This window comes from Acomys minous, assembly GCF_964271855.1.
Source record: "Acomys minous genome assembly, chromosome: 14".
Lineage (NCBI taxonomy): Eukaryota > Metazoa > Chordata > Mammalia > Rodentia > Muridae > Acomys > Acomys minous.
The window spans coordinates 17835393-17862076 of record NC_140496.1 but is presented as its reverse complement, the minus strand read 5'-3'; the positions used below and the strand labels follow the sequence as shown (position 1 = coordinate 17862076).

At 46.0% G+C, this 26684-nt stretch overlaps 1 protein-coding gene across 8 annotated transcripts in view; it reads left to right on the top strand.

The window, feature by feature from the left end:
• HYDIN (HYDIN axonemal central pair apparatus protein) overlaps positions 1-26684 on the top strand; it is a 346689-nt gene that overhangs the window by 92097 nt on the left and 227908 nt on the right. For all 8 annotated transcript variants that reach the window (XM_084757699.1, XM_084757700.1, XM_084757698.1 and 5 more), the window contains 2 exons: positions 5724-5907; positions 20572-20671. In XM_084757699.1, coding sequence (XP_084613825.1) covers positions 5724-5907; positions 20572-20671 — 284 coding nt within the window. The remainder of the gene's footprint in view (positions 1-5723; positions 5908-20571; positions 20672-26684) is intronic.

Here is a 26684-nt window from a genome sequence, read left to right as displayed (position 1 = left end):
CCACTTCTTCTTTGGGTGACGTATATCAGCATGACTTATTTTTTTCCCTCAAATAGATGGACTTACCTAAGAGACTACTGAATGCCACCCTGCTTTCTTCCCCTCCTCTTCAAGCACCAGATGACAAGGGGCATCTTGGAGGGTGGACTCGGCCACGTTCTGCCTGACCTCCTCCCGTTTTCCTTTCTTGTTCTTCAGTGCAGTCCCAAGCATGCCTCAACTTTCAGATGATCATTCTCTGCTTGCAGTCTTGTCTCTGAAATAACTGCCAACAAATGTCTCTTCTCTCCAAAACAAGCCCCGCCCCCTCAGAGCTGTACGTGCCTCTCTAAGCAATGAGGGCGGATGGTGGCATGTTGTGCAGTGGCTGTGGTCTGCTTTGTCGCACATTCTCACGTTCTGGGGTTCTGCCCTCGGGCCACACATGATTGGCGCACAGAGCAGCTGTCTGCCCACCCCGTCCCCCAAAGCAGTGACAAGATTATTAACCAGCCATACAGTGCCCCTCTTGTGTTCTCCAGCAAGGCCTGTGCAGTTGTACCTGACATAATCCTTTGGATATGTGACGCTTCTGCTCACAATGGGGGGCACAGCAGCTTCTTTCTTATCCGCCCCCCCTTCCTCCATCAGTATCTCTAGTTTAAACTTGTAGAGCAGCTGTTCTCAACCTGTGGGTCGTGACCCTCCCCCCACCAAGGGTTGCATATCAGATACTTACATTATGATTCATAACAGTAGCAAAACTATAGCCATAAAGTAGCAACAAAATAATTTTATGGTTTGGAGGTCAGTCACCGTAACATGAGGGACTTGGATTAAAGGGTCATGGCATTAGCAAGGTTGAGAACCTTGTTCCTAAGCTCGGCATAGAGAGAACCTATCTTTAGTCAGAGACACATTTCCAGAGAATAAAACTTCTCTTCTCAGCATCCCAAGGACCTAAGATGGAACATTAGTGTAACTTCGTATCTGAGACTCTGGTATCCCTCGGCCGTATCCCTCGGCTGGCTATTTGCAAAGTGGCCTCCACCGTACGCTGAGGCATTCTCATCTGCAAGCACTGAAGCTTGCTCAAAAGTCACTGTGAAAATGCTACCACTTCTAACAAGTGGGGTCTCCTCCCTCTCTATGGTACCTTGCCCATAGAATCGTGGTGACCTAAGACGTGGGCCTCTCCTTTCCCAGTGGAGAGATTTCAGCCCCAGGAAATAGTTCATGCTTTGGATTCCAGGAGAGTAACCTTGCTTTCTGCCTGTCTTAGTGTGTTGGGACCCTAGGACACATGTCTGGTCTTAGAAACTTGGGGCTGTTCCCAGGCTCCAGGCTCTGGCCTTGAAGATAGCCCTTCCTCTGAGCAGACATTCAGAGCTTTAAAATTGTTCTTCTAAAAAGAAGAAGAAGAAGAAAGAGAAGGAGAAGGAGAAGGAGAAGGAGAAGGAGAAGAAGAAGGAGAAGAAGAAGAAGAAGAAGAAGAAGAAGAAGAAGAAGAAGAAGAAGAAGAAGAAGAAGAAGAAGAAGAAGGGAAAAGAAAAAAGAAAATGCCTTCAGAATCTGAAATTAAGGACCCTTTTTTAAAAATCACCTTTTTGTTCTACTTCTTGATGTTCCTCTGCAGCTAGAGAAGACATTACTCTCTTCAGAAAAGCTGCATCCTTTCTTTCTTCCTCAGCTGTGTCCTGCTGAACACGCTCCGCGAGCTCCTCTCAGACTCCTCAGGTCCCTGTACTCAGAGGCTCGGTGTGGCTTCTTCGTCACTCCCAGTGTCTCCAGCAGGATCACAGCCATTGTTTCAAGAGCAGGTGGTGCTAATTCTGCATTTGCTCAGGACATGACAGCATCCTCAATGGACGACCCACACTGTGGGTAGCAGGGATGCATTTCACGGCAGTCAGGTGCAGGAAATGGCACATCTCTTTAGTTAATTCAATCTTAATTGATATTTGAGCCTGCCACCTGGGTTACTGTAATAAGTTTGATTTCTGTTATATTTGGGAGCTCCTTCCCTGACGTCATACCAAAAAAAAAAAAAAAAAGGAAAAGAGCAAAACTCTTAAGACTTAACTGTCACCTTGTAAGCAGGACAGGGGCCTTTAGTCCTCTGTTTATGACATCATCACAGTCTCTCCTTATCTAGGGTCACACAGTCTGCTTGAAGCCAATGGCCCCTTTAGTTCCAATTATTCTGTTATATGGGACAGGGGATGGTTTCTCCCACTCTGAAGGCCATGGAACTTGTGATTTAGTCTCTTCAACATCCAGCTACTGAGTCTATTCATTACTTGTCTTGTTGTAAAAAAAAAAATACCTTACAAATTCAATTTAAGAGAGTCTGTCTTGGCCCACGGCTCAGGGGTACACTGCGTCATGACTGGTTCAGGGGTACACTGCATCATGACTGGGGAGTCATGAGAAGAGAAGCGCGGGGCAGCTGGTCACACTGCCTCGGCAGTCAGGCACAGGGTGACTAGCTGTTGGGCTCCTCTTACCTTCTCCTTTTAATTCAGTCCAGGACCCCATCCCATGGCCTGGGGCCACACCCAATGAGGGTACAAATTCCCATACATATTAAACTGAATTCCTAGGGATTCTAGGTCTTACCTGCTTAATACTACTTCCCGTTGCACCACCTTTCAGAGGTCACTGCAAGGGCTGGCCTGTACTCACTATCCGAAGCCCATGGGTTAGCACGACCACCAGATTATTTGTAAAATAGGTGAAATTCAAATACTCACTGGAAAATAAGGATGGCCTTTTAAAAGAGGCTTCCTCATGAGACATCTCCTAAACTATAAAACTGAGCCATCTCCGAGGCAGGAAGCTACCATTATGAACAAGACAAGATGGCGTGGGCATCGGTGTGGCTCAGGGTCATCGCATTTCCCCTCTGCAGACTCTCAGCTATGCCTCCAGTGCCTCCTTGAGGGCAGAGAGAAGGGCATCTGGGATGGTGCATTCCTCCTCCTCCTCCCCTGTTGTGGCTGTTACGGATCCTGGGGCACCTAGAAAAGGAACAGCATATGCGGATTTCTGTTTCATTTTCTGGTGGGAGAGTTGAGTTCATTGTAGCCTTCTAATCATCACAGATGTCCCTGACACGAGACACTGTGTTCACTCTCTTACACCCATCCCCTATCCCCACAGGCTTTCCTGGGCACCGCTCGACTATGTTCATATGTGTCTTTTTAATGCATCTCCTCTCACGGAATATCTATTGTTTCAGAAAATAGGTACTTCAATGGCTCAATGTGGTATTTTGCATCCCATCCTCTCCCTTTTTATTAGGCTGTTTTAAGGCCCTTCCCTTTAAGGCAAGGTGTGGGTATCTAAACCATTGCTCTTGCTGATGCAAGATGCTCTGTTGCATTACATCCTCTCCCGATGCCTCGTCTGGTGAGGGAGCCCTGGACTCCTTCGTGCCAGTGTTTGCATCTTAGGCACTGTGGGAAAGTCTTCTGTGCTTCAGTCTGAGAACTGATTCATGCTGGATTTTTTTTTCAAGACAGGGTTTCTCTGTGTAGCCTTGGCTGTCCTGTACTCCCTTTGTAGACCAGGCTGGCCTCAAATTCACAGGGATCCTCCTGCCTCTGCCTCCCAAGTGCTGGGATTAAAGGCATGTGCCACCATGCCCAGCCATGCTGGATTTTTAACTCAACTTGCTTTCTAATTTAAAAGAAACATGCAGTGAATACATTAATTTTTTTCTTAAAATTGTTTTCTTAAAATTACATCAAAGATTAAGATAAAATCAGTTTTAATTGTATAACCCAGAGGCAACCTAGGAATATTTTAGAATCTTTAAAAATATTCCTTTGCAATGCTTTCCCCCTCTTTTCTTTTGCTTATTTTTAAGATAAAAATGGGGGTTTCTCTGTACAGGACATTTTGTAACTCGATTTTTTTATCTTCAGAAAACTCTGCTAAGGGGACTGGAGAGATGTCTCCATGAGTCTTGCAGAGGACCAGGGTCCGGTTCTTAGAATCTACATGGTGGTTCACTGTTATCTCCAACTCTATGTCCAGGGTACCTGACGCCCTTACATATAATTTACCTGCTTTACCTCCCCATACTTTAAAGAAGGTCAATATAGCTCTATCTTTGTTTCTGTCTGTGATTGTTTTAAAATTTATTACTGCAAGTGGAGTTTCTTGTTTCAAATTATATTAATTTTCTATTGTAACAAAACACCACAAACAGGTGACTTAATAATTTAAAAAAAAAAAAAGGTTTTAATTAGCTTACAGTTCCAGAGGGTTAAAGTTCACTGGAGTAGTAGGAAGGCATATAAGCAGGGGCAGCTGAAAGCTGAGAGCACACTGGGAACAATGAGTCTTTTGAAGCCTCAAACACTGTCCCCGGTGACACACCTCCTCCAACAAGGCCATGCCTCCTAGTCCTTCCCAAACAGTTTGACCAACCAGGGACCAAGCATTCAAACATGTGAGTCGATGGGGGCTAGTCTCATTCAAAGCACCACACAAATGATGTGCCACTTGTAAGCCTTTCAGATAGTTTCCAACCAGCACAATAAAAAGAACTGGGTCCCGTTGTCTCCAAGCTGATGTGGCTAGTGGCCCAGGAAGACCACTGCTGGTTACCTTGGATACGGTTTCCCACCTAGAAGTAGAAGGGAAATGCAGGCTGCATCCTCTCTTGGATCCAGAATACGAGTCCATTTGTTTAATGTCCTTGTGTTATATATAGGCAAAGGGCACGGAACGCCAACTTTATCTTAAAAAAGCCATTTGATAAAATGGGGCCTCTGGTTTATTTAAGGTCATGTAGAAAGCTGGGGCTGAGAGCTAGGAACCCAGTGACTTCAGATATTCACTCTGTACTCACTTGCTAAGTATTTGTTGTCACTGGGGTCACAGCAGTCCGGTGCTGGGACCAGTGGCAAGTGTCTAGCAGGAGCACAGGCCAGTCTACAGAGCCCAGGCGAAAGGCAATCTTAAAAAGTGAGGGCAACAAGGAGAGGGCTGGAAGACACCATTCTTTCACATGGTAGACAGTGAGAGCTAGAGAGTGGGTCAAGGAGACATCTTCAGGTGTGTCCCAAGCATCATACAAGCTTGGCATCTTAGACTATGCAAATGCTCAGGATAGGCAAAAGATGGTACCAGTGGAGCACCAGCTCTGTCCGAGGAACTTACCCAGGACCTGGGTCACCTTTAAGCCCTAGCTCTTACATTAGAAACTGTTCCCATCAACTATATTATGGGAACAAACAAGCACTGAGGTTTAGAGGAACTAGGCAGCTCCCAGACTCTCAAAGCTAGGAAATAGATCGTGAAATCAGTATCTAAACCCAGCCCTCACCAGCGCTGCACTCTATTCCCTAGCTAACTAGTAGCTAGGAGAGAGTTAAAGCAAGGCAAGCTTTACAGGAACAGAGTCACCCTTGCTATGTGAGAGGCAGGGCAGATGTTAAATAATTTAAAAACAAGCCTGGAAAACACAATTATCTAGAAGGAAATATTTGTCCAGATACATACTGGAAAGAAATCCCAGAGGACTTCTGGGAGGGGGTGACAAGAGATCATCTAATTTGACCTCTGAACGTTCTGAAAAGGCAAAACAAGGCCACCCCGCTCATTCATTGCTTTTTCAGGACAAGGAGGGACCACCCTGGGGAGATGTAGGATGATGTCCCTGGGAGAGAGGCCTGGAAGCAATTCCTCATCAGAGTCCCACGGTGAGCCTCACATTTCCTCACTTCCTTTAGGGCCTGTGATGATCTGAACGAGGAGGAAAAGAATCAAACCATGGAGTTCCTTGAGGATTGCCTCTTGGATGCGTCACTCCGAGAACGCCTTTCCATCATCTCCCGCACCTTTGAGAACCAGAGGAAGCTGGTCCAAGGAAACAGGATGCTCTTCCTGGATCACATTTTCACGCTCGAGCCCCTGGTGAGCACCTGAATGCAATCTGGTGAACACAAGTCGGGGTGAGGGGCTGCTGCAGCTCTACTCCTCCGCTCTGAGGCTGACTCAGCACGTCCCGAGGCACAAGGCCATGGTTGGTGTGAGGCGTTGCTTGAAGGTTGGTGGCAGTAAGGCTGGCAGGCCACACTTTTCTGTGCAACAGTCACAGTGGTTCCTGCTTCCTGCAGATTGCTAAGGACGTGTCATTTGTGTATATGCTACCTTATAACAACCCTGAAAGATATAATTAAAAACCTAATATAAAAATTGATGCCAGGCAGTGGTGGCACACGCCTTTAATCCCAGCACTCGGGCGCAGAGGCAGGTGGATCTCTGAGTTCAAGGCCAGCCTGATCTACAGAGTGAGTTCTAGGATATCCAGAGCTTACACAAAGAAACCCTGTTCTGAAAAGCCCTCCTCTAAAAATAAATAAATAAATAAATAAATAAATAAATAAATAAAAATTAAAAAAGGAAGGAGGGAAAGAAGGAGTACGAGTACTTAAGCCTCATAATTTGCTTAAGGCCAAACATCTGGTGTCCATAGTTGTTAATCTAGCCCAGATTAGTCTGACTATAGAGGAGCACCATAGAGGAGCACCACTGATGTGGCAGGTGCATAATTGTTTGTCCTGTGCATGATGTGAGGATGCTTGCTTTCACTCACTAGATGCCCTGCCCCCATGACCACCAAAACTGTCTTCGGACACTTTTAGATGTCTCCATGTAGGCAAAATCACCCAGGACTGAAAAGGACTTTGTCCTCAATTCACTTAGTATAAACAGTTACTGATTACCTGGTCTGAACCGGTTACCATGTGCACCAGGCACCCACGGACAGAGCAGATGGAGTCCTAGACTTCACAGGCTACCGAGTGCTGTCTGCAGTGGACGGATTCCGCAGTCCACGGTTCCCTGTTGCCTCCACATGAAAGTAGGGGCCTGGAGAGAGGGTTCAGAGCTTAAGAGCACATACAGTTTTTGCAAAGGACCCATGTTTGTTCCCAATGTCCTGGGACTCTATAGTCCCAGGGAATTTTATTCCCTCTTCTGTCTTCATAGGCACCTGTATGCGTGTGGTCCACACACATAACATGCCATAGATAAAAATAATGCATCCTTTTGAGGAGAAAGTTTTTAAGCAGCTGTGTGGTGTGTGTGTGTGTGTGTGTGTGTGTGTGTGTGTGTGTGTGTGTACCTCATATATATGTAAGAGCACATTTTATGCATGTGTCCTCAGAGGAGGGTGTTATTAATTATCTTCCTCTATCAAGGCAGGATTCCTAACCAAACCTGAAGCTCACTGGTCCAGCTACACCAGGGGCTAGTGAGCTTACAGGATCCACCAATCTCTGCTCCCTAGTGCTGGGGTTACAGGCGCACATGGTCATGCCTAGCTTTCTTATATGGATGCTAGAGGTTTGAACTCAGATTTTCATGTTTGAACAGTGATCCGTAGCACCCTGCCCCTTTCCAGCTCTGCTAAAAGCTTTTCTATTTGTTGTGTGCTATGTATTAAGCTACCAGCTTCCTGCTCACTGCATCCCACTTAACAGGCACAGAATGGTGTAAGGATAGTAACTACAGCAGGCGTTGAGAAAAACCCAAACTCCGTCTGATTGCCTCACTGTTGCTATTCAGGCCAGATGGAGAGAAGATTTGTAGGAAGTGCCACTGTCTTAGCAGAGCATTGTCCTTGCATCCGGCTTTCCATGGCTGAGTAAGTTTGAGAAGCAATAGGCTCTATCTCTGCTGTGAATCCCTAACAAAGCGCTCTCTCCTCGGAGGCATCCTCTGGATGGAGGCTTTGTGTGACCCACTGTGTGAGCCACTGGAGACTAAGTCAGGGATAAGGCCATTACCACAGTCAAGAAGTTAAAGAGAGCTTCTTGAAAGAAATCTTGAGTGAGTCTCGCAGGACAGGACTTGGAGAGAACAAAATCACCAGTGTATATGGAAGGTTTCATGCAAGATCCCAAGAGCCAGGCAGTTAAATGGGAAATAAAGCTGGAGATAGAGGTTGAGGCTGAACCTTCTGTCATGTCAGAAAAATTCTCCAAGGCACAGAACAACAGAGGGGCCTCCAAACGTTGTAGGGTGAGGCCAACAAGAGGCTGTGTCAGGATGAGAACCAAAATGAAAGAGTGGTAAAAGTTGGGGATGTGGGAAAGGCAGGGGATGGGCTACTGGACCAAGCAAGCAAGTGGCTGGGCTTAGTGGGAAGAGCAAGCAGCCAGCCAAGGCAATTTCAGACATGCCGAGGTCCCCAAGGGCCAGTGTTCTTCCCAGCGAGCAGTGGACAGCCATGGTGAGGACTGCTCAGCTTGATCCTCATCAATTTCCGGCCGTGGGTGGCAGTGGGACTGGGAATGTGTAGATGGCAGGAGTTGGGTCCCATCCACGGGAAAGTCCTGCCCATTCCCAAGGTGGAAGCAGGGATGCTAGAATGATCTGAAATCTTCTCCGGGCCTCCCTCTCCTAAGCCAGAGCTGGGGATGTGTGTTAAAGCGCAGTCTCTGGTGTGCTTCCTAATCCTGGTGAGGCTCAGAGTTGGCACTGCCACCACTGGACATTTTCTTTAAGTAGTAACACACAGAAATGGTACTTTCAAAGGAAATAAGCCAGTTTGTTTACCTTATATAGAAAATAATACCCTAATGAAACTCTGAAAATTTCATTTCCACTTTTAGTGGTGTTCGTGAGACCCATGATCCCTTTCGCCTTTTCCATTCACTGTTTGGGTTTTCTTCTCATTATAGTTTTCATTAATGGGCTCTTGGCCTTTTTTTATAAGTGAGCATGAAGGGATGGAACCCTGCTGGTGTGTTCCTCCAGTACTTCTGATCAGACAGCAGCTCTCAGTGTCAGGAGTGGTAGATTTTTTAAAAAAAATTATAGTTATTAACACATATTAATTGTACGTATCAATGGATTTCACTATGATGTGACCATCCATCATGCTTACAACCATACCTACTCTCCTAACTGCCCTCTCACCTGCCTTTGTCCCTCTTCCCTGGGCCCTTCACCTTCCCTGTCGGCCATTTCTACCACTCTCAGGTCGCCTTTGGGGTTATCCTACCTTGGACATGTGAGAGAGAACATGTCGCTACTGTCCTTCTGACTTATGTCACATAACATGGTGACCTCTAGTTCTGTCTATTTTCATATAAATGACCTATATTATTCTTTATGGGTGAATAATCCTCTATTGTATGCATATACCTTATTTTCTCTATGTGTTTATCTGTGGATGGGTACCCAGGCTGATCCCACGCCTGGGCTGTTGTGACTAGTGTTTAGAGAACGTGGCTGTGCAGGCTTCTCTGTGTGTGCTGGTTTCATTTCCTTTGGGTACTGGCATACATGGGTGTGCGGTAGCTCTCTTTTTTGTTTTTAAGTATGGTGCATATTGTTGACTATCTATAGTTGTCATATTTGCGTTCTCAAGGTAAGTGATTTATTGATCTTAAATCTCCTGCTTGAAGAGCTGATCATTCTGTATGTGTGCGTCTACTGTGGTCTCACCTTTACATTTACTTTTAAAGCGGTTTTATGGGAAAATCTTGCCATTTCTCTAGCTTCATAGCAACTGAGTTTCTTCCTGTAGAGATCCTGGCTTTCTGAAGCTGGTTAACGAGCTACGGAAATCTCAGCTGAGAGCTTTGGAAAGGATTCACAGGAGAAGGAATCAGACCTGCACACTGGAGAAAGGCTAAGGTTTAATTAAGTGGATAGGGAGGAGAGTGTTCCCGGTTAGAGAAATCATGGAAGCCAGGGGAAACGGAAGCATCCTGTTCACAGCAGGCTGAACAACAGTGGGCAGAACAGAGTGAGCAGAGCACTTGGGAAGGTGAGCAGAGGGAAGGTGGCTTGTCACGTGCAGCCTACAGCTCTGTGTCTCTCGCTGTGCTTTTCTGGAGACACTGAGGGATGGTAATGTGTGCTCCTTGCTAAAGCACTTCAGGGGTCAAATGTATTTGTGGGAAACTATGTGGAAAGAGAAGGTGATTGTCCAAGTGGCAGAGTTCAAACAGCACTTCCCCATGCGTGACCGGATCCCTCCCATCAAATACCCGTTCTGAAGGCCTCAGCTTAACCGGTGCTGGTGAGGATCTGAGTGGTATGTTCACAGGGAGTAGGGAGTTTACCCTGACACCCACGTGTGCATAGAGCGAGAGTTGGACGGCACAGGTCAGTCGATGGAAGGTGATGGAAGACACGGGACAGGATAAACAAGTCTGCAGCCAAGATCTGGGTGACTCCATGAGAGTAATAGTGACCTGGAGCAGTCCCAGGGGTGGTTAGAAAGGAAAGGGGGAGGAGATGGCAGATATGAGGCATGGGCTAAGGAAGGCACGGCATGCGTTTTGGTTGATCGTAGAGACTAAGATACTGTAAGGGTTATGGGTCTCATTGGTTGAGTGGAGGAATTGTGACATCTTTGATAGAAACTGGTCTTGGCTCTGCAAATATTAAATGTGACGTAAACTAACCAACTAATCTCCCTTGGCCTCGGGTTCATTTTATACCAATGAACTATGAGTATTGGGAATCAGTCACTCATAATTTCTAAGTCTTTAACTTTGAGTCACACTCTGAGCTCATTAGACCAGGAAATGCCTTATCCTCATCCCCAGTGCCTGGCCCAAGGCTAATGAATGGGTGGGTGGATGCACGGATGGATAAATGGATGGATGGCAGAAAATACTAGTGAGTGTGGCTTTGAGCATGTAAAATTTGATGTCCAGGAAACTTCAGAAACGTAGAACTAAAATTGGGGCTGGAAGGGGTCCAGAGAATTCAGAACCGGAAGCAAGATTTACAAGGATAGTACAGAGGTCCTTATTGAAGACATGAAAACCAGATGGAAATTCTAAGCATGGCAGGATAAAGGGCAAGGTTAGAGCCTACAAGAGCATCTCCATGCACCGACCCCAAGGGGCCCCAGGAAGAAAGGAGATGCTGGGACGTCAGAGTGGGAGGAAAAAGAGAAGACCCACCGAGCACCGAACCACTGTCTGCTGAACTTCTCTTCTGAATGCTGTTCACCCGTCGGGCCAGTTATATCAAATGGCCGCTGCTTCCTTTCCGGCAGCTCAGCTCTGTGTTGGTGATGACCCGTTTTCCTATGGGTTGATCCCAGTTAGACAGCTTCTTGCCCTGAGCTGATCTTGCAGCAGAAGCAGAAGAGATTAGGAGTGAGCAGTGGCACCAGCTGACCTGATAACCAGTCTCAGCCGTGCTCTACCAGCTTTCCCTTCTGATGGGCTGGCTGCTCTGCTGTAGCCGTGGAGGAAGGACAGCATGCTCAAGTGAGATAAATGTAAAAGGGGTGGGGAGGGGAAAGCAACAATCAACAAAAACAAACAAAAAAACCTAATGCCTTGGGGCCTGAATAGAAATAAGAAATATGATCTTACCAGGTTGACATCTGTGCATCTTCATTCTTCAGAGACAGCAGCTAATATTAAGGTTTGGCTTAGTCCTGCATGTGGGCTGTGTGCCCTGCATAGTGAGTACTTTATGAGACCATTGTTCCAGTTTCAGAGGCTCTTCCCATTTAAAGCAAGGAGATTCAAGATCAGGATATCAGGCCTGTCCCTAAATGGCCCAGAGGTGCTGATGGGTTTGGATTTAAACCTCATTTTATTGATCTTATCATATGAAGAGTTGTTTGGATCAATCCTTGAGAAATGAAAGACCTCAAATTCTACAGTAGCACGTTCTCACAGTGTCACAACACCCTCTCACCATTTGGCCCTTCGGTGGTTTTATGAATGGCCCCCATAGGCTCATATTTGGATACTTGGTTCCCAGAGAGTGAAACTGGAAAGATTAGGAGGTGTGGTCTGGTAGGAGGAGGTGTGTCATTGTGGGTAGGCTTTGAGGTCTCAGAAGACTCTTGCCATTCCCAGGGTGCTCTCTGCCTCCTGCTTGTGGATCAAGATGTGGAGCCTTCATCTATTCCATCTGCCGTATCTTGGCTCCGTCGTCACGGACACTAGCCCTCTGCAAGCATAAGCCAAATCAAATGTTTTCCTCTATAAGTTGCCTTAGTTGTGGTGGTCTGTCACAGCAATGGAAAAGTAACTAAGACAGGCCTCGTGTCTTAGCAAACCTTTTTTCTCATGCCCACCCTTTGTGAAACGTGGCCATAGGCATGGCCATCCGGTCTGCTGCTTGAACTTTGAGGAGTTAGACTTGGGACTCCTGAGTCTTAATACATGAACAGCTGAAGGGCTCCAGGCCTGCTTGTGTCTCCTGCTTCCCTCGAGACCTGGACGGAGGGGAGGCTGGCTACTGCTCTACTGATGAGGAGCTAGGACTTGGTCATTTGTGAGATTTAGAAGTGTCCTTTGGTGGGAGAAGAGAGGAGACACCAAGGACCTAGAATGACCAGGAAACAGAAGACCAAAAGGAACTTTGTAAAACTGTAGTTAATTCTCTTTTGATATTTTACAAGCAATTAGGATTACTGTGTCCTCATTAGAACATAGGAGACATAACTCTTGACTCCAACTTTCTCATATACCAATTCTTTTTAATAATATCTTGATGCCATTGATAATATCTTGACATAAGATATCTTGATTATATCTCAATGTCATTAGCTTGGCTTTCTCCACGTATTGCTTCCCAGGGAAGGCATGGGGTTCTCTAAACTACTGCTTTGTCAAGCTGCCTGTTCCTATATGAGATATTTTCCCATCTTCAGAAGGAACCTGCCAAGCTGAGTCTATTATGCATGCTTTGTGCCTTCCAGAAAAGCAAATGGAATTTGACTGTTTCATAAATACAAATTCAGTTATGCCAGGTGGCCCATGTCTGGGATGAACTTTGATGGTCTCATTCTGTTATTTCCTCTACTTGAGTCTCCTGGGTCTCCCTGAAAGAGAGAAATACAAAAGACAAAAAATTCAGTTCTGAAAAATTGAGAGGTGAGAGACGATCACAGGGCAAAAAGAGAGAATTAAGCCTTTGCTCCCCATGGGCGTCTAGGGATCCTTCGAGGCCTCAGCACAGATGTAGCCATCTCTGAACCAGGGTGCTGCTGGCTAAGGTCACACTTTGAAGACACAGCAATTTTCTGAACATGGAACACTTGGTATTTTCTCAGAAAGAAAGGTCTGAATTTTTAAAGATATTTTCCCAACTAGCACTAGCTGCCCGCCTGAAGTGTCTGAGCTGGCCCAACATTCCTGCTCCTCTCACCCCATATCTCCTCCATCAGAGTAGACCTAAGCCAGCCACTGGAGGGAAGCTGAGGCATATCCAAAGGAGGAGAAACTTGATCATCCCTTCATCACCATGCAAGTCATACTAACGTGCACTCCGATGTCATTTAAGCCCGTGAGAAACGTGCTGCTCTAGCAATTCAGACTTGGAGAGCACAGCTCAGATTTAGTTTACTTGGCCCTTTTCCTCATTTGGCGTAGCGGGCAAGCTCGGCAGAACCAGGTTGGGTACAAGTCCAGATGACTGACAAGAAGGAAGATGCACTGCTTTTTGTCCTGCACAGCGGATCATTAGCCGTGACTCGCAATGGTGCTGACTCCCTGGAAACAGACACCAGGAAGAGGCCCAAGGACACAGATCTGCTGAGAGCGAACAGGCCTTAGCAAACCCTGTTGGTTCAGCCGCCTATCCTGTAGCCTTCTTCACTGGGATTCTCCTTTCGGGGTCTTTGTCCTAAGCCTACTCTTTGGCCGTCTTACCAGAACATTCACTATTGTGTGGAAGAACCAGTGTGGGTGGAGAGAGGTCGGGAGAAGCCTTAGAAATAGCAAGGTTGCTCATTAAACTAGTCAAAATGCTTTCCCTTCTGGGAACGAGAGAAAGCTTGGTCATCACACATGGCCACCTCCACTAGCTAAGAACCCCATGGAGCTCTGTGTGTCTGGGCTGAAGACGAAATCAAGACAAAAAGTGCCTTTTGTGACACTGCCTCTGCCAGATGGACAGTTCACAGCACTCTCTCCTAGGAACTTTTATGGACATTATTTTGAAAATCAGAACGTTACTTGACTCACAGTACCTTGTCCCAGCTGAAGTAATTGAGCAGTCGGTATTTTTGCAAGCCCTGTGTCAGTTTGGTCTTTTCTCTCAACAATAATGAGGATAGTTTACTTGTCATCATTTAGACTTCCGTTTTGTTTTTTGTTTTTTTTTTTAATCATTACTGTTTGAGATAGTTGACATTTGTATAAAGGTAGCTAAGGTTTTTGTTGCTGATTGGCTCTGTGGTGAGTAGTAGAAAAGATTTTTGTTGGTAGATCGATCAGTGATAGAAATTTGGCACTGAGGGCTGGAGAGATGGCTCTGTACTTAAGCATGCCTGCTGCTTTTGCAAAAGATAAGGGTTTAGCTCCCAGACCCATATGCAGACTCACAAAGTCCTGCCTCTCCAGCCTCAGGGAGATATGATGCCCTCTTCTGGCCTTTGTGGACATCTGCATGCATGTGTGCATACATACATACACACAAGCACACACACACACACACACACACACACACACATTTTAAATGAATCTCCTTTAAAACAGACTAAATTTGACTTTGAGGGCATGCTTTCATTTTCTGTGAAAAAGAATTTCTTTTTGCTTGCTTATTTTGGGGGACAGAATCTCCTGGGCTTTTTTTTTTTTTTTAAACTCATGGGCTCCAATGATTTTTTTTTTTTTAAACTTCAGCTCCTAGAGTAGTCAGGACTAGAGCAACTCTTCCTGTTGCATAAGAGGAATGATGGGATGGTTGAAGATGTCTGTGCTGCCAAGCACAAAGGAAGTCCCTTCATGTCCGAGCTCCACTTTAAGTTATTGTTCCCATGTCTCATTATGAAGGGACTAGGCCTTGACGTTCACTCAAACAGAAGAGCTTGATAAGACCCCCAGTGCGTCTCTCAGAAGCATTAACATACTCGCGTGGGCTTTGTTCTCCTAAAGAACCTGCTCTGCGTCATCTTCCAGAAGAACCCAAGCATGTGTGGAAACTGTTACCCTGTTCTCAGGTGGGATTGTCAGAGTAGACTGTGTCAGATAAGTCCAAGTATCGAATTTCCTCAATTCATCCCCCAAACCGCCAAGCAGGGTTTCTCTGTATAGCCCTGGCTGTCCTGGAACGTGCTCTGTAGACCAGGCTGACCTAGAACTCACAGAGACCCGCCTGCCTCTGCCTCCCAGGTGCTGGGATTAAAGCTATCTATACACCATCACCGCCTGGCTCACTTTTCTATTTTAAAGGGGATGGGGTGTTGAAAGGACTTTACAAAGGTAAAGATGGAGCAGGGTAAGGAACACAGTGAACACACTGGTGAGAACGTGAGCTTGTGGGAAACACTTGCAAAATTGTGATTCCAAGTTAGACACGCTTGTCTCTTTGCAAATTCGAGATTGGCTGGAAAGCTGACCATTTGAGTCCCACTTAACACATGTAACTGGAGAATCAAGATGCAACTCTTTTATTTGATACACATATTGTATCAAATTATTGTAACACTGAGTCCCGCTTTCCAAGTCAATCAAGGAAGTTAAATGCACATGTAACTCTATTCTTGCATTTTAAATGCCTACTGAGCAAGACGTTTGAGAAATGATCTTATGGGCACTATTTGTTTTCATGTGTGTACTGGGACTTATCAGCTCATTGAGCTTAGAAGATGCATCCTGAATATGGGCCACACCATTCTATAAACCAGATGGAATACAACCGAGAAAACAAACTGAACCGCAGCCATCTTTCTCTGCCCCAGGACTGTGGACACAATGTGGCCAGCCACCTCAAGCTCCTAATGTCCCAGCCATGATGGGCCGTACCCTCAAACTGTGGGCCAAAATAAGCCCTTCCTTAAAACAAAGCCAGCCCCTTTGAAGGAGACCTTTCTCACCGTTTTTACTGCCTGTCATGGACGTGTGGGCGCATCCAGAAAGGGTCAGCATTAGCCACGAAGTTTCTTTGTTCATTGTTCTTGTTCAGAAGGAGCTAGAAAGTTCCACAAATAGTAAGATAATATTGGGGCAATTAGCATATAGCATTAGACTTAAAAATGCAAAGTGAGTTCCTTCTAGTGGGTCACCTGACCGACAAGTGAACTGCAGTTGTTCACTCACCATGGAGCTGAGGAAAGACAAGGCATTGGCACAAAGGGGAACGCTCATGGCAGGGCTGAGGGCCACTGTGGGTTGTTTGTTTGTTTGTTTGTTTGTTTGTTTTTACATCAGAGTAATATTGGTGGATTGAATATCCAAACTTGGGTTCCCATTTGGAGCAGGGAGAATGAATGTTCAAAGAAGGGAGAGAATCTTCGAGACAGAAGGAAAACGAAGCAGCAGGCATCTGAGTGGGGAGAGAGCTCCAGAGGTTCATGGAGACAGGATGTCAGCGCTGGAGCCAGGAAGGAAATTTCTGAATGTTTTGATTTTATGAAATGTCAGCACTGAGCAATAAAAAATGAAAAGGCATTTCCAGGAGCACGAGAGACCCAGAAATTAATTTCAGCAGGGTTAGTAAGGTGTAAGACGAGACGACTCAAAGGCAAGGAGTAAAGCGGGGGTCGTTTTAGGCTTATTGCCTGTTTGTAGGGTTTATCCTTTGATTTGCTAGGAAATGTCATGGCTTTCTTTTTTTCTTTTTAGCCAAGTTTTTTTCTAGAAAGAAGCAGGGAGAACTAGGGAATGACATCACACCACTAGCATCCCTGAGAGAGGAGACTGAATGACCACCCAGTCCCCCACCCCTCGTAGATCACTGTGACACACCCCGACCCAGCAGGGGACTCTGGCGGTAACATTTGTCTTTGAATTATCTCCCACGCTCATAACAAGATGCTGTGGACCCAGCAAAGCCTCTGCAGTTCTACACGAGAACACGCCCGTGCCAGTCCTCATTTGGTCTGAGCTTTGTGGACCGGCTATTATTTATGCTGGCCTCCTGTCACCAGAAGACCCTGTCACAACCTTAGCTGGGTGCTGGGACCCCTTTCTCTGGGGAGGGCCGGGTCACTCCTCTCAGTCGTGTCTCATCTCCAAGCCCTTCATTTTTACCTTATCTGTCCCTTGGCGCTTTGGCCACTTTGTGCTAGAACAAGTCAGCTGTATCTGCTCAGTGTCTGGTCAGAGCAGGGCCTACACCCACCAGCAGACTCACACGTATCACATGGATTAAGAAGCCCAAAACATGGGGCTGGAGAGATGGCTCAGAGGTTAAGAGCACTCACTGCTCTTCCAGAGGTCATGAGTTCAATTCTTAGCAACCTCATGGTGGCTCACAACCATCTATAATGAGATCTGATGCCCTCCTCTGGCCTGCAGGGGTACATGCAGGCAGAGCACTGATACATAATAATAAATAAATAAATCTTAAAAAAAAAAAAAAAGAAGCCCAAAACGTCTTCACTCTTAGGAGGCAACCCACTGGCGGCCCCCGTCAGCTCGCTAAATGGCTGAGCCACATCTGCTTGACCTGCCTGCCTTTTTCTAGGCCCATCATCACCCTTAGAACCTACCAGTCAAAGGGCTAGGTACCTGCCATCTATCATAAGGGAACAAATATTTGCTTCATGGTCTTGCAAAGCTCTGCAGTAGAATGACTAAGTCCACGAGAGGGCTTTGGGTTTCCCGGTCCCCTGTCGGGCCTCAGGGGCCTCTCTGGACACTATGATTGTCTGATTTTGAGGGTTCCAAATGTAACAAAAAGGGCAGAAAGGAACTTTGGAAACAAATTTGTGTCTGGCAACTGCTTGAGGCACAAGCAGAGTAGAGACAGTGAACTTGGTGGACATTAGCAAGCACGTACAAGAGCCGACTCAGCTTGGGGGCTGGAGACGGAGGAGTGAGTGCCCATCTTTCTTCTCTTGGGCTTATCTGGAGATGCAAAAATCACTTCATGACCTCTGTAGCCTCATTTTTTGTTTGTTGAGCCGTGGTGCCCACCCCTCACTCGGAAGCTGGGAGACATACTGCCTGACGACTGCTCTCATAAATCAAACTTCCCTCTAGGTTCCCATTTCCCACTCTTGTCTGACGTTGCCTTTTTTTTGGGGGGGGTGGTAGGATTGAACGGAGGACCTTACCTCCGCTGGAGGATGACGTCAGCCATTTGCTCTCTTCTACATTGCAGGAGCGTTTCTCCCTCCAGCCAGACTAGATCTGGTATGCTTTGGGGACTGTCTGAAACTGGAGCCTGATTCTTTATTAAGTTGTCTAGCCTTGGTTTTCTATTGATCCGTGTATAGATCTCTAAGTGTGTTTAGAGCTTGAGCTCGTTTGGCCCTATTTACAAAATCTTTAGGAAAAGGCACATATTCTTCTCCCCCTGCCTTTTCAACCTTTCAGCTTATCCTTCCAAAGTAGCATCGAGGTTATGTGGATGGGAGTCAGCAAACATCTAGGGAGCTCTTACAGAGTACGAGGCTTTTCCAGGCCTTGGGGGAGTGCTTAGAATCAGGTGCAATTAACACCTCTTGCAGCTTGAGAAATTAGCAAAGAGACACCAGATTATATAGTCGTTTCAGTATTTTGAATCAAATTTCCCCTACTGGGTAAATTCTGGTAGCTTACTCTACCACAGCAGCAAAACTTGGGTTTCTTACTATGGTTTTAGGGTAGTATGAATTAAAGTGAGAGATGGCCCACTGGGTCAGAAACATTCTGATGTGGCCTCTGTCCCCTGCCCCCCTGCTCCCCCCCCCACCCCCCGCCCTTGGGCCATAGCTATGGCTGCATAGAGTAGAGGTATTTCGATCGGCTATCACTCAAAAGTCGGGAAGGTGGCGCCTCTGCCTAGGAAACCAGGTGCTCTTTTTACCGGGTCCGTCTTTTCCATGTATATTGATGTCAATCCCCTGCTAATGGCTTATCCCTGAAGTCCTCGCCTACCCTGTCTCCTCTGACATCCCAGGGCTGGGTACACATGGAACAGGTGGCAGATTCTCACAGAACACATGTATCTTAAAAATGCCTTGACCCACAAGGCATGGTAACACACGCCTGCAATCCCAGCATGTAGGAGATAGGGACAGAGGATCATGAATTTGATGCCAGCCTTGGCTACATAGTAAGACTCCATTTCAAAGGGGGAAAAAAACCCTATCCTTCCTCGTTTCCCTATTAGTGCATTTTATATTCGTAAACTCACCGACCGTATCTTTTAAGCTTGTTCGAAGTGTGAGCAATGTGTTAAGTTACCAAACGGTGTTGAGTCCATATCTGCCGAATACAATAGTAGTTAGTATCTTGTGGGTTGTACAAATGTTTCCTTCAGGTTCCCAGGATTTCAGCCTTTGTGTGTCATTTAGCGAGAATGTAAAATGTTGCAGGCATTACTGAAACAGTACAAGGTTCCTGAAGAAATTAAAAACAGAGCTGCCATGTGACCCAGAATCTCTCCTCTTACTACGTACCCAAAGGAAGTAAATTCAGTATTTGCACTGGCTCGGTCCTATGTTCTCTGCAGCATGTTTTAAACAACCCGCCTGTGGGACTATTTGAATATACCCATGGGCAGGTTGTAGGTCCTGCATGGGCCCAGGACACACCAAGACCGAGTTCTCGGCACAAAGGAGATTTATTTGTCTCAGAGGGACAAAGGGCAGGGGACAAGAGACATAGACAGGAGACAGAGAACAAGGGAAAAAGGAGTGAGGGGGCCAGGGATATTTACCGTGGAGGGACAAAGGACTTCCTATAGACAGAGAGGAGACAGGCGTGGCCCCATAGGCAATGGGAGTTTATGAAGGGGAGAAAGGAAACCTGTGTCAGGACGATGTGTTTAATTTTGATTGGGCATGTTAATTAGGGGCTTTTGATTGCTGACTTCAGTACTTTGATAGCTGGACCTTGGTAGTCAGCCTAAGAAAACGGAAATGGCCAAATAAAGAGATAGACATCAGTGGCTTGCTTTTGGAATGTAATCTCACAGATTTTCACAAGGCAGAGGGAATTGGGAAGAAGGGCAAGGCCCGCCAGAGCCCTTCACAGGTGAATCAAGAAACGTGATATGTACATATAAGGGAAGGAGCCCTCTGTTAGGTTGGCACGGTTCTCTGTGGGTAAGCTGCCAATCGGAGCTTAGTTCTTGGAACCCGCATGGTAGAAGGAGAGAACCGCTGCCCACAGGTTGTCTTCTGACCTTCACATGCACACCGTGGCAAACAGTGATCGCCTGTGAGGGTGTGTGCACACACAGAATCATAAATGCAAAACCCCTGAAAGGGGGGGAAAGGTCTCCAGCACTCGCAACAGGATTGGCAAGTGAGACAGGCTGGAGAACGGCCAGTGCCTAACCTTATGTTCTCATGTATGGGAGCTATGGAAGGGAACCTGTGGGAATGAAGAGCAGAGCGGCAGGTGCCAGGCAGGGCTCAGAGGGTGGTTATGCGCAAATGGGGAGATGCTGGGCAAACAGCGCCCTAACACAATGCACAGCATGGCACCCACAGTTGATAACACATGCATTGAAAATCCGGTAAGAGTAGACCTGAGGTGCCCTGATGGCACACCAAAGGAGCTGCTTAGGCAATGCATATGCTAATCTACTTGACCATTTTGCGATCCATACCTGTGTCAGAACTTCTGTACTCCTTAAATATGTGAAGAAATCCATGAAATTATCACTTGAACACAATGCCTTTCTTTCCTGTTTATGTTTCAGGAAGGTGACGTCTGGCCCAACTCATCAACTGAAATTACTGTGTACTTTAACCCCCTAGAGGCCAAGCTCTACCTGCAGACGGTTTACTGTGACATTTCAGGTACGGATTTACACTGTGTGGTCACCAGGTTAGCAAGTGCTCAGAACGTGTGTGTGTGTGTGTGTGTGTGTGTGTGTGTGTGTGTGTGTGTGTGTGCACATGTATATGTACATATGTATGTGTGTATATATGTGCTTGTGTATGTATGTGTGTATACAAGCATGTGTATGTGTGCTCATGTGTATATGTATGTGTGCATGTATACATATGTGTATATACATGTGCAAGTGATATGTGTGTGTGTGTGTACAAGAATGTAGGAGACAATGTACTTAGGCCATTTGGTGCTACATGATACCAATAGAAGGACATTGGAGCTTCTCAGCATTTTCTGGAACAGATGAAAAATTTGATTTTGCTTTGTTTTTACTTTTTGAGATAGGGTTTTACTCTTAGGTCAGGCTAGCCTAGAACTCACTATGTAGCCTAAATTGGCCTCTAACTTGTGGTGAGCCTCCTGCTTCAGGCTCCTATGAGCCTGTGAGCTGAGATTACAGTTATGAGCCATCACACAGGGCTACGTCAGGTGAATAAGGAGAAAGAGAAACACCTGCCGGTCTATTTCTTGTCAATGTGTAGAGCACTAAGACTGTTACTGGTGACCTAGCCTTACAGTGTCATTTACTCCTTTTATTATGCCCAGCTGCTAATTTTAAAAAGCACAACAGTTAAATGCATGCCACGGGTGATGAGAGGGAAGCCTAGCAGAGGCACAGAACACAGGGAGCGTATAGGGCGTGGCAGCCTGGTGGCACCAGGAGAGTGGACCTTAAGACTAAAGCACACTGTGGACAGTGGCAACTGTCATTTCTTTTGCTCTTGAAAGAGGCCTATTATACAGATACAGAAAAGAGAAATTGGGAAGCATTGAAGCTAGCAGCATGAACTCAGGTGGTTCAGATGTTTAGATGAAGCCAGGTGGTGGCCGCGCACGCCTTTGATCCCAGTACAGACAGAGGCAGGCATATCTCTGTGAGTTCGAGGCCAGCCTGGTCTACAGAGCAAGTTCCATCACATCCAGAGCTACACAGAGAAACCCTGTCTCAAAAAAAACCAAGGTGGGGGGGTTAGGTGAAGAAATAAAGGTACTTGTAAAGTTGTGTGTGCCTTTTGCCTATACACATGAGTTTCCTAGCTGTTACTGAGACGTCCTGGGAACTCTGAGATCCAAACAGCAGTAAACACACCAGTCACCCCTCAAGCTTGGCTACAAAATACTGCTGAAAGGAACTGACTACATTTCGGGATCCAGGCAGGAAAGACCAAGGCTTGTTCGTAACTTTCCTCTCTAGGGTCTGATCTAAGAGCGATGTGTCAACGTGACACAGAAGCCGTGGAAGAGCTCCCACTGATGACACTCACACAAGTTAAGAAGCAAATAATGCTGCTGAGAGATTATGGCCGTGTTATGTCCAAGCAGGCATCTCTAAATCAAGTTCATTAAAGTGTGCCCTGTGGCAAATCTTGAAAGTAATAACCAATTCAGGTGAAAAGTAACGGGGGAAGAAAGAGAGGGAAAGGCTCTTATGTGGTCTCAAAATGTCTCCCATCAAAACACTTGCTGTTTTAAAGTGGAGAAAACTTAGTTTTACGGTGAAGAGCACAGAAGATGGCCTCTTAGTTACGGAACAGGTGGCCCCCTAGGACCACTCCACTAGGATACAGCGAGGACACAGCATCACGTCCGCAACATCAGGACCAATCTACCACAGCAGGTCTCTTACCCAAGGGGATGCTTCAAGCAAACCAGCCGAAGCACAAATAATTGCAAGGTCCAGCCTGGACCTTCATAAACTTTTGAAGGTCATGAAAGGCCAGGGAGGGAGGAAGAACTGAGTGAGAGAGAGTCAAGAGGGCAGTAGCACGTGACCCAGACAGAATGCTTTGCTGCAAAGAGCACTCACGGGGAAGAGGCAAGGAAGTGCCTCTGTGTCTTATTACCCACCCATTGACTCCTTCCTTGTTTGAGACAGCCTCTCTCCGTGCAGCTCAAGCAAACCTGAAGCTCTCCGTGTAGTCCAGACAGGCTTCAGACTGTCAGCGCTCATCTCTCAGCGTCCCCAAGGCTGGGGTTACATCCACCTCCTGTATTCTTAAGCATTAGGAATTTTGTTTTAATGCCAATAAGAAAAATAGGTAGCTAGCAAAATAACAGAGTGAAATAGTAGCCTTTCTCTCCTGGAATGCTGTCGAGAAACACGTTGAGTGTTTTCTTGGGACCCCCCCCCCCCCCCCGCCCTTGCTGACACTATGTTGTTGATGGTTGGTTTGCTAACCTCACACGATTCTCTTTGGGCCCGTGAGAGAGACATGCGCTTCATTTACTTCTGTCTTCTCTTTTCCTTCCCAGTGCTTATGGAGTTATAATGTGAATACAGTAAGCCTCACCCAGTCTATGAATTTTGACAAACCTAAGTAGTGGTATCAAGATACAGAAAACCCCCATCACCCCACAGAGTCCCTTTATGTTCCCTTTGTAGGCAACGCTAAGCCCCCATCTCACCCTTCACAAACCAGCCATTGTTACTGTGTTTATTTTGTGAGCGTCATTTATAGCTTTAGTTGTATATTAAACCCTAATGGTTTTATTCCCTGAACTTAAAATGTCTCTTGGCCTGTAAAGATACTGGCACACCTAAGTTGCCCGTCAATATTTGCTCCCCTTCCCTTCTCCCTTCTGTGAGTTTTTTTTTCCAGTTCTTTAATAAGCTCATTATTGATAACCATAGTTACACCTGCTATTTACATAGATACTGTCACTCGAAGTGTATGTCCCTAAGGCCTTCCTTCAGAACCCATCAGCACCTTGTGTGTAGGTTGCCCAGTATGGTATGGAGACTCTGATTATTTAAACGTGGAGGATGAGTGATGAGGGCCGCAACCACTGAAGTCCTGTCAACTGCCCAAGTCCCACCCTTGTCCCACACCTGTGAAGTCACTTTCCTCAGCCAGCCTTAGAACGTGCAGCAGGGTGCGCTGCCAACCCGAGATTGTGCTAGGCTCGCCTCTTGAATACGCCTGTCACCTTACATATTATGGAAATTATTTTCTTTCTTTCCTGTAGAATCTTACTGTCCATGTATTTATCCCTAAGTAAAAATGGTATTGCTTTCCTGTTTTTTTTTTTTTTTTGGTTTTGGTTTTGTTTTGTTTTGTTTTTAAATTTTCTACATGGGAATCATGCTGCATAGAGCCTGAGTTGCAAGCACCAAGAACATAAAACTGTTCAACGAAAGAACAAAAAAAAAAAAGAAAGAAAGAAAGAAAGAAAGAAAGAAACTGAAACAAAACTATACCCAAATGGGTGACTGCATTCCAGTTTGACTGGGTGTTTTCTTGGCACATGGAGGTGGGATTCTCACGATGGCCCCAGGATGGCTGCAGAATGGATAGGGGAGTTTTGGTTTGGCCTTAGTCACCTTCCATGCTGCAGACCAGCATCCAGGACACCAGACTTCTTAGAGGATCTGCACGACATGTTTGGCAGGGTGGTAGTGCTCAGGCTCAGACCAGAAACATGGCAGTGCTCCCCACCCCACCCCCCACCCCCCGCCCCGTGCCACAGGTGGCAGGACCTCCTCCAGCTCCCCAGGGACACTGTGCTTGGCGTCATTTCAGGGGGCCAGCTGCTCTCCAGGAGGTTCCCAAACAATACACCATGAGTGGTATTCATCTATTGTTTCTTTTGTGGTTCCAAATTCTCCCCACAGATTTCTTACCCTGGATAAAACTGAATGTAATTTTTCCATCTGCCTGACAGTCCTCTTTATTATGTTAGGCATTTATTAAGAGACACTGTTGCCAAGGAAGGGCTCTGTTTATGTAGTAATTCCATATTATCATTCCTGTACGTTCCGTGCAATTCTGTGTCCTTTGGAGGGCTGTTTGTGATTGCTGGGTGTTGTCTTCAACCAGTTGGCAGCCCACCTTCCCTCACCTCCCTCTTCCCCCGGTCCTACGACACTAAGAAACATTCGTTAAGTGGATAGAAAAGTTCCTCCCTGGCTGGCTTTCTTTTTGTTTATGTTTGCTTTAGGAGATAGTAGTATTTTTTTTTTCTCTCTCATCTCTATGCTAAATACCCGACAGAAGCAACTTAAGGGGGGAAGGGCTTATTTTGTCTCTCGGTTCGAGACTGTGCAGTCCGTCATGACACCAACTGTGTACCAGAGCTCACACCCATGAGGGCCTGTTCCTGAGGCGCTTCCCGGCTCAGCAGAGTAGGAAGCAAAATACTTGGGCTGGAAGTGGGACCTTGCTCTAACCCCCAAGGCCTGCTCCCCCAAGTTTACTTCCTCCAGCCAGGAACTTCCTGCAGGTTCTAAAGATCACCAAAAATAGCTCCACCAGTCAGGGACCAAGTGTTGAAACTTGTTAGTCTATGGGGGACGTTTCACACTCAAACCCTAAAAGCTGTGTTCATAGAAAAAAAGTGCATAGAGTTCTGATTCTTCTTCACACTTTATAAAGACTTATTGCATGTGTGTGTGTGTGTGTGTGTGTGTGTGTGTGTGTGTGTGTGTGTGTGTGTGTGTGTACACCCAGGAGGACAGAAGAGGACATCAGATTTCCTCACGTTAGAGTCACAGGTGGTGATGAACTGCCCATTGTGGGTGCTGGGAACCAAACTCTGGTCCTCTGCAAGAGCAGCAACCTCTCCAGCTCCCACTTTTACACCTTTGGACAAAGGTAGTAGCAGACTTTAGTTATGATCTTTTTCTCTCTTTGCTTTCTATTACTATTAAGAACTGCCTTGTGCTTTGCTTTGGTTCCCTGTGGTTCCACTGTGGTGGGTTCGCCTTTACCAACCCTATCTGGTACTTGGTAGGTTTCTCCAGACTCTGCAGGTTTTATCAGCTCTGGAAATTTCTCACCATCTACAGTGTTGCTTCCTTCGAAAGTCTCAGAATTTTTCTAGAATGAATCTCTTCTTCAACCCCATTGTCTCTCCTTGATTTATTCTGGTTTTTTAAAATTACATTTATCTACTTGTGTATGTGTGCATTCAGCACAGCACACATGTGGAGGTCAGAGGACTACATGCAGTCAATTCTCTCCCTCCACCATGTGGATCGTAGGGAATCAAGCTCAGGTCATCAGTGTTGGCAGCAGCCGTTTTTACCCATGGAGCCATCTTTCCAGCCCCTGGTCCTGAGTATTATATTCTAAGTTCTTTCTTCTACTTGGCCAAGTGTTCCTTTTGCTATGTATCTTCTTGGTGTACTCATCTACTCAGTTTTAAATTTTCATTCATTTAGTTTTTAAGAAACCATGCAATTTCATATTGACATATTTTGTTCCTTCGTTGTGATTTCTATCTCTCACTACACCTCTTCAAATTTTTTTTGAGCATACTATGGTAGAGTTTCTCTGAGAGTTTTCTATTCTGTCCCTCTTGGGTTGCTTGTGGTAGTTACTGACTTTGCTCAGGAACCAGACTGTTCTTCAGACAGTTAGAAATGTTTATATTGTAAAGTCATTCAGGTTGGTATTCTGGATTTTGAACTCACTCCTTTGGATGGGGGTTTTTGTTAGTTCAGCTTCTGCTTCTGGGACCTGTACATGGGACTTTGATTTCTCCCAGGAATCTCTTCCCCTCATCAGACTGCCCGCTAGATAAAGGCCTCATGACTTCATCCTAGGCCAGTAGGTGGAGTTTTCCTGGGTTCCTGCTGCTGCTGCTGCTGCTGCTGCTGCTGCTGCTGCTATGTTTTTAGAGGTAGATTTTCCAGGGCTCTAGTTTTATGGAAAGATCTTGGTTTGATTCTCTGTTCTAAGGTAAGAACAAGTTTTCATCTTCCTGGTGTGAGGGTAAAGCAGGAGCCACTAGTCCTGTGCCCACTCTGCAAATAATGGACCGTCTTGGACTCATCTTGCTATTTTACTAGGCTTGGGTGTGCTCCTCCATCATTTCTAGTAATCTGGAATTGTCATTTCTTTATTATGAGCTTAGATAAGCACTAAAATGTGTATTTATCATGTTTTTAATTGCTTTATTTACTCTTTACATATG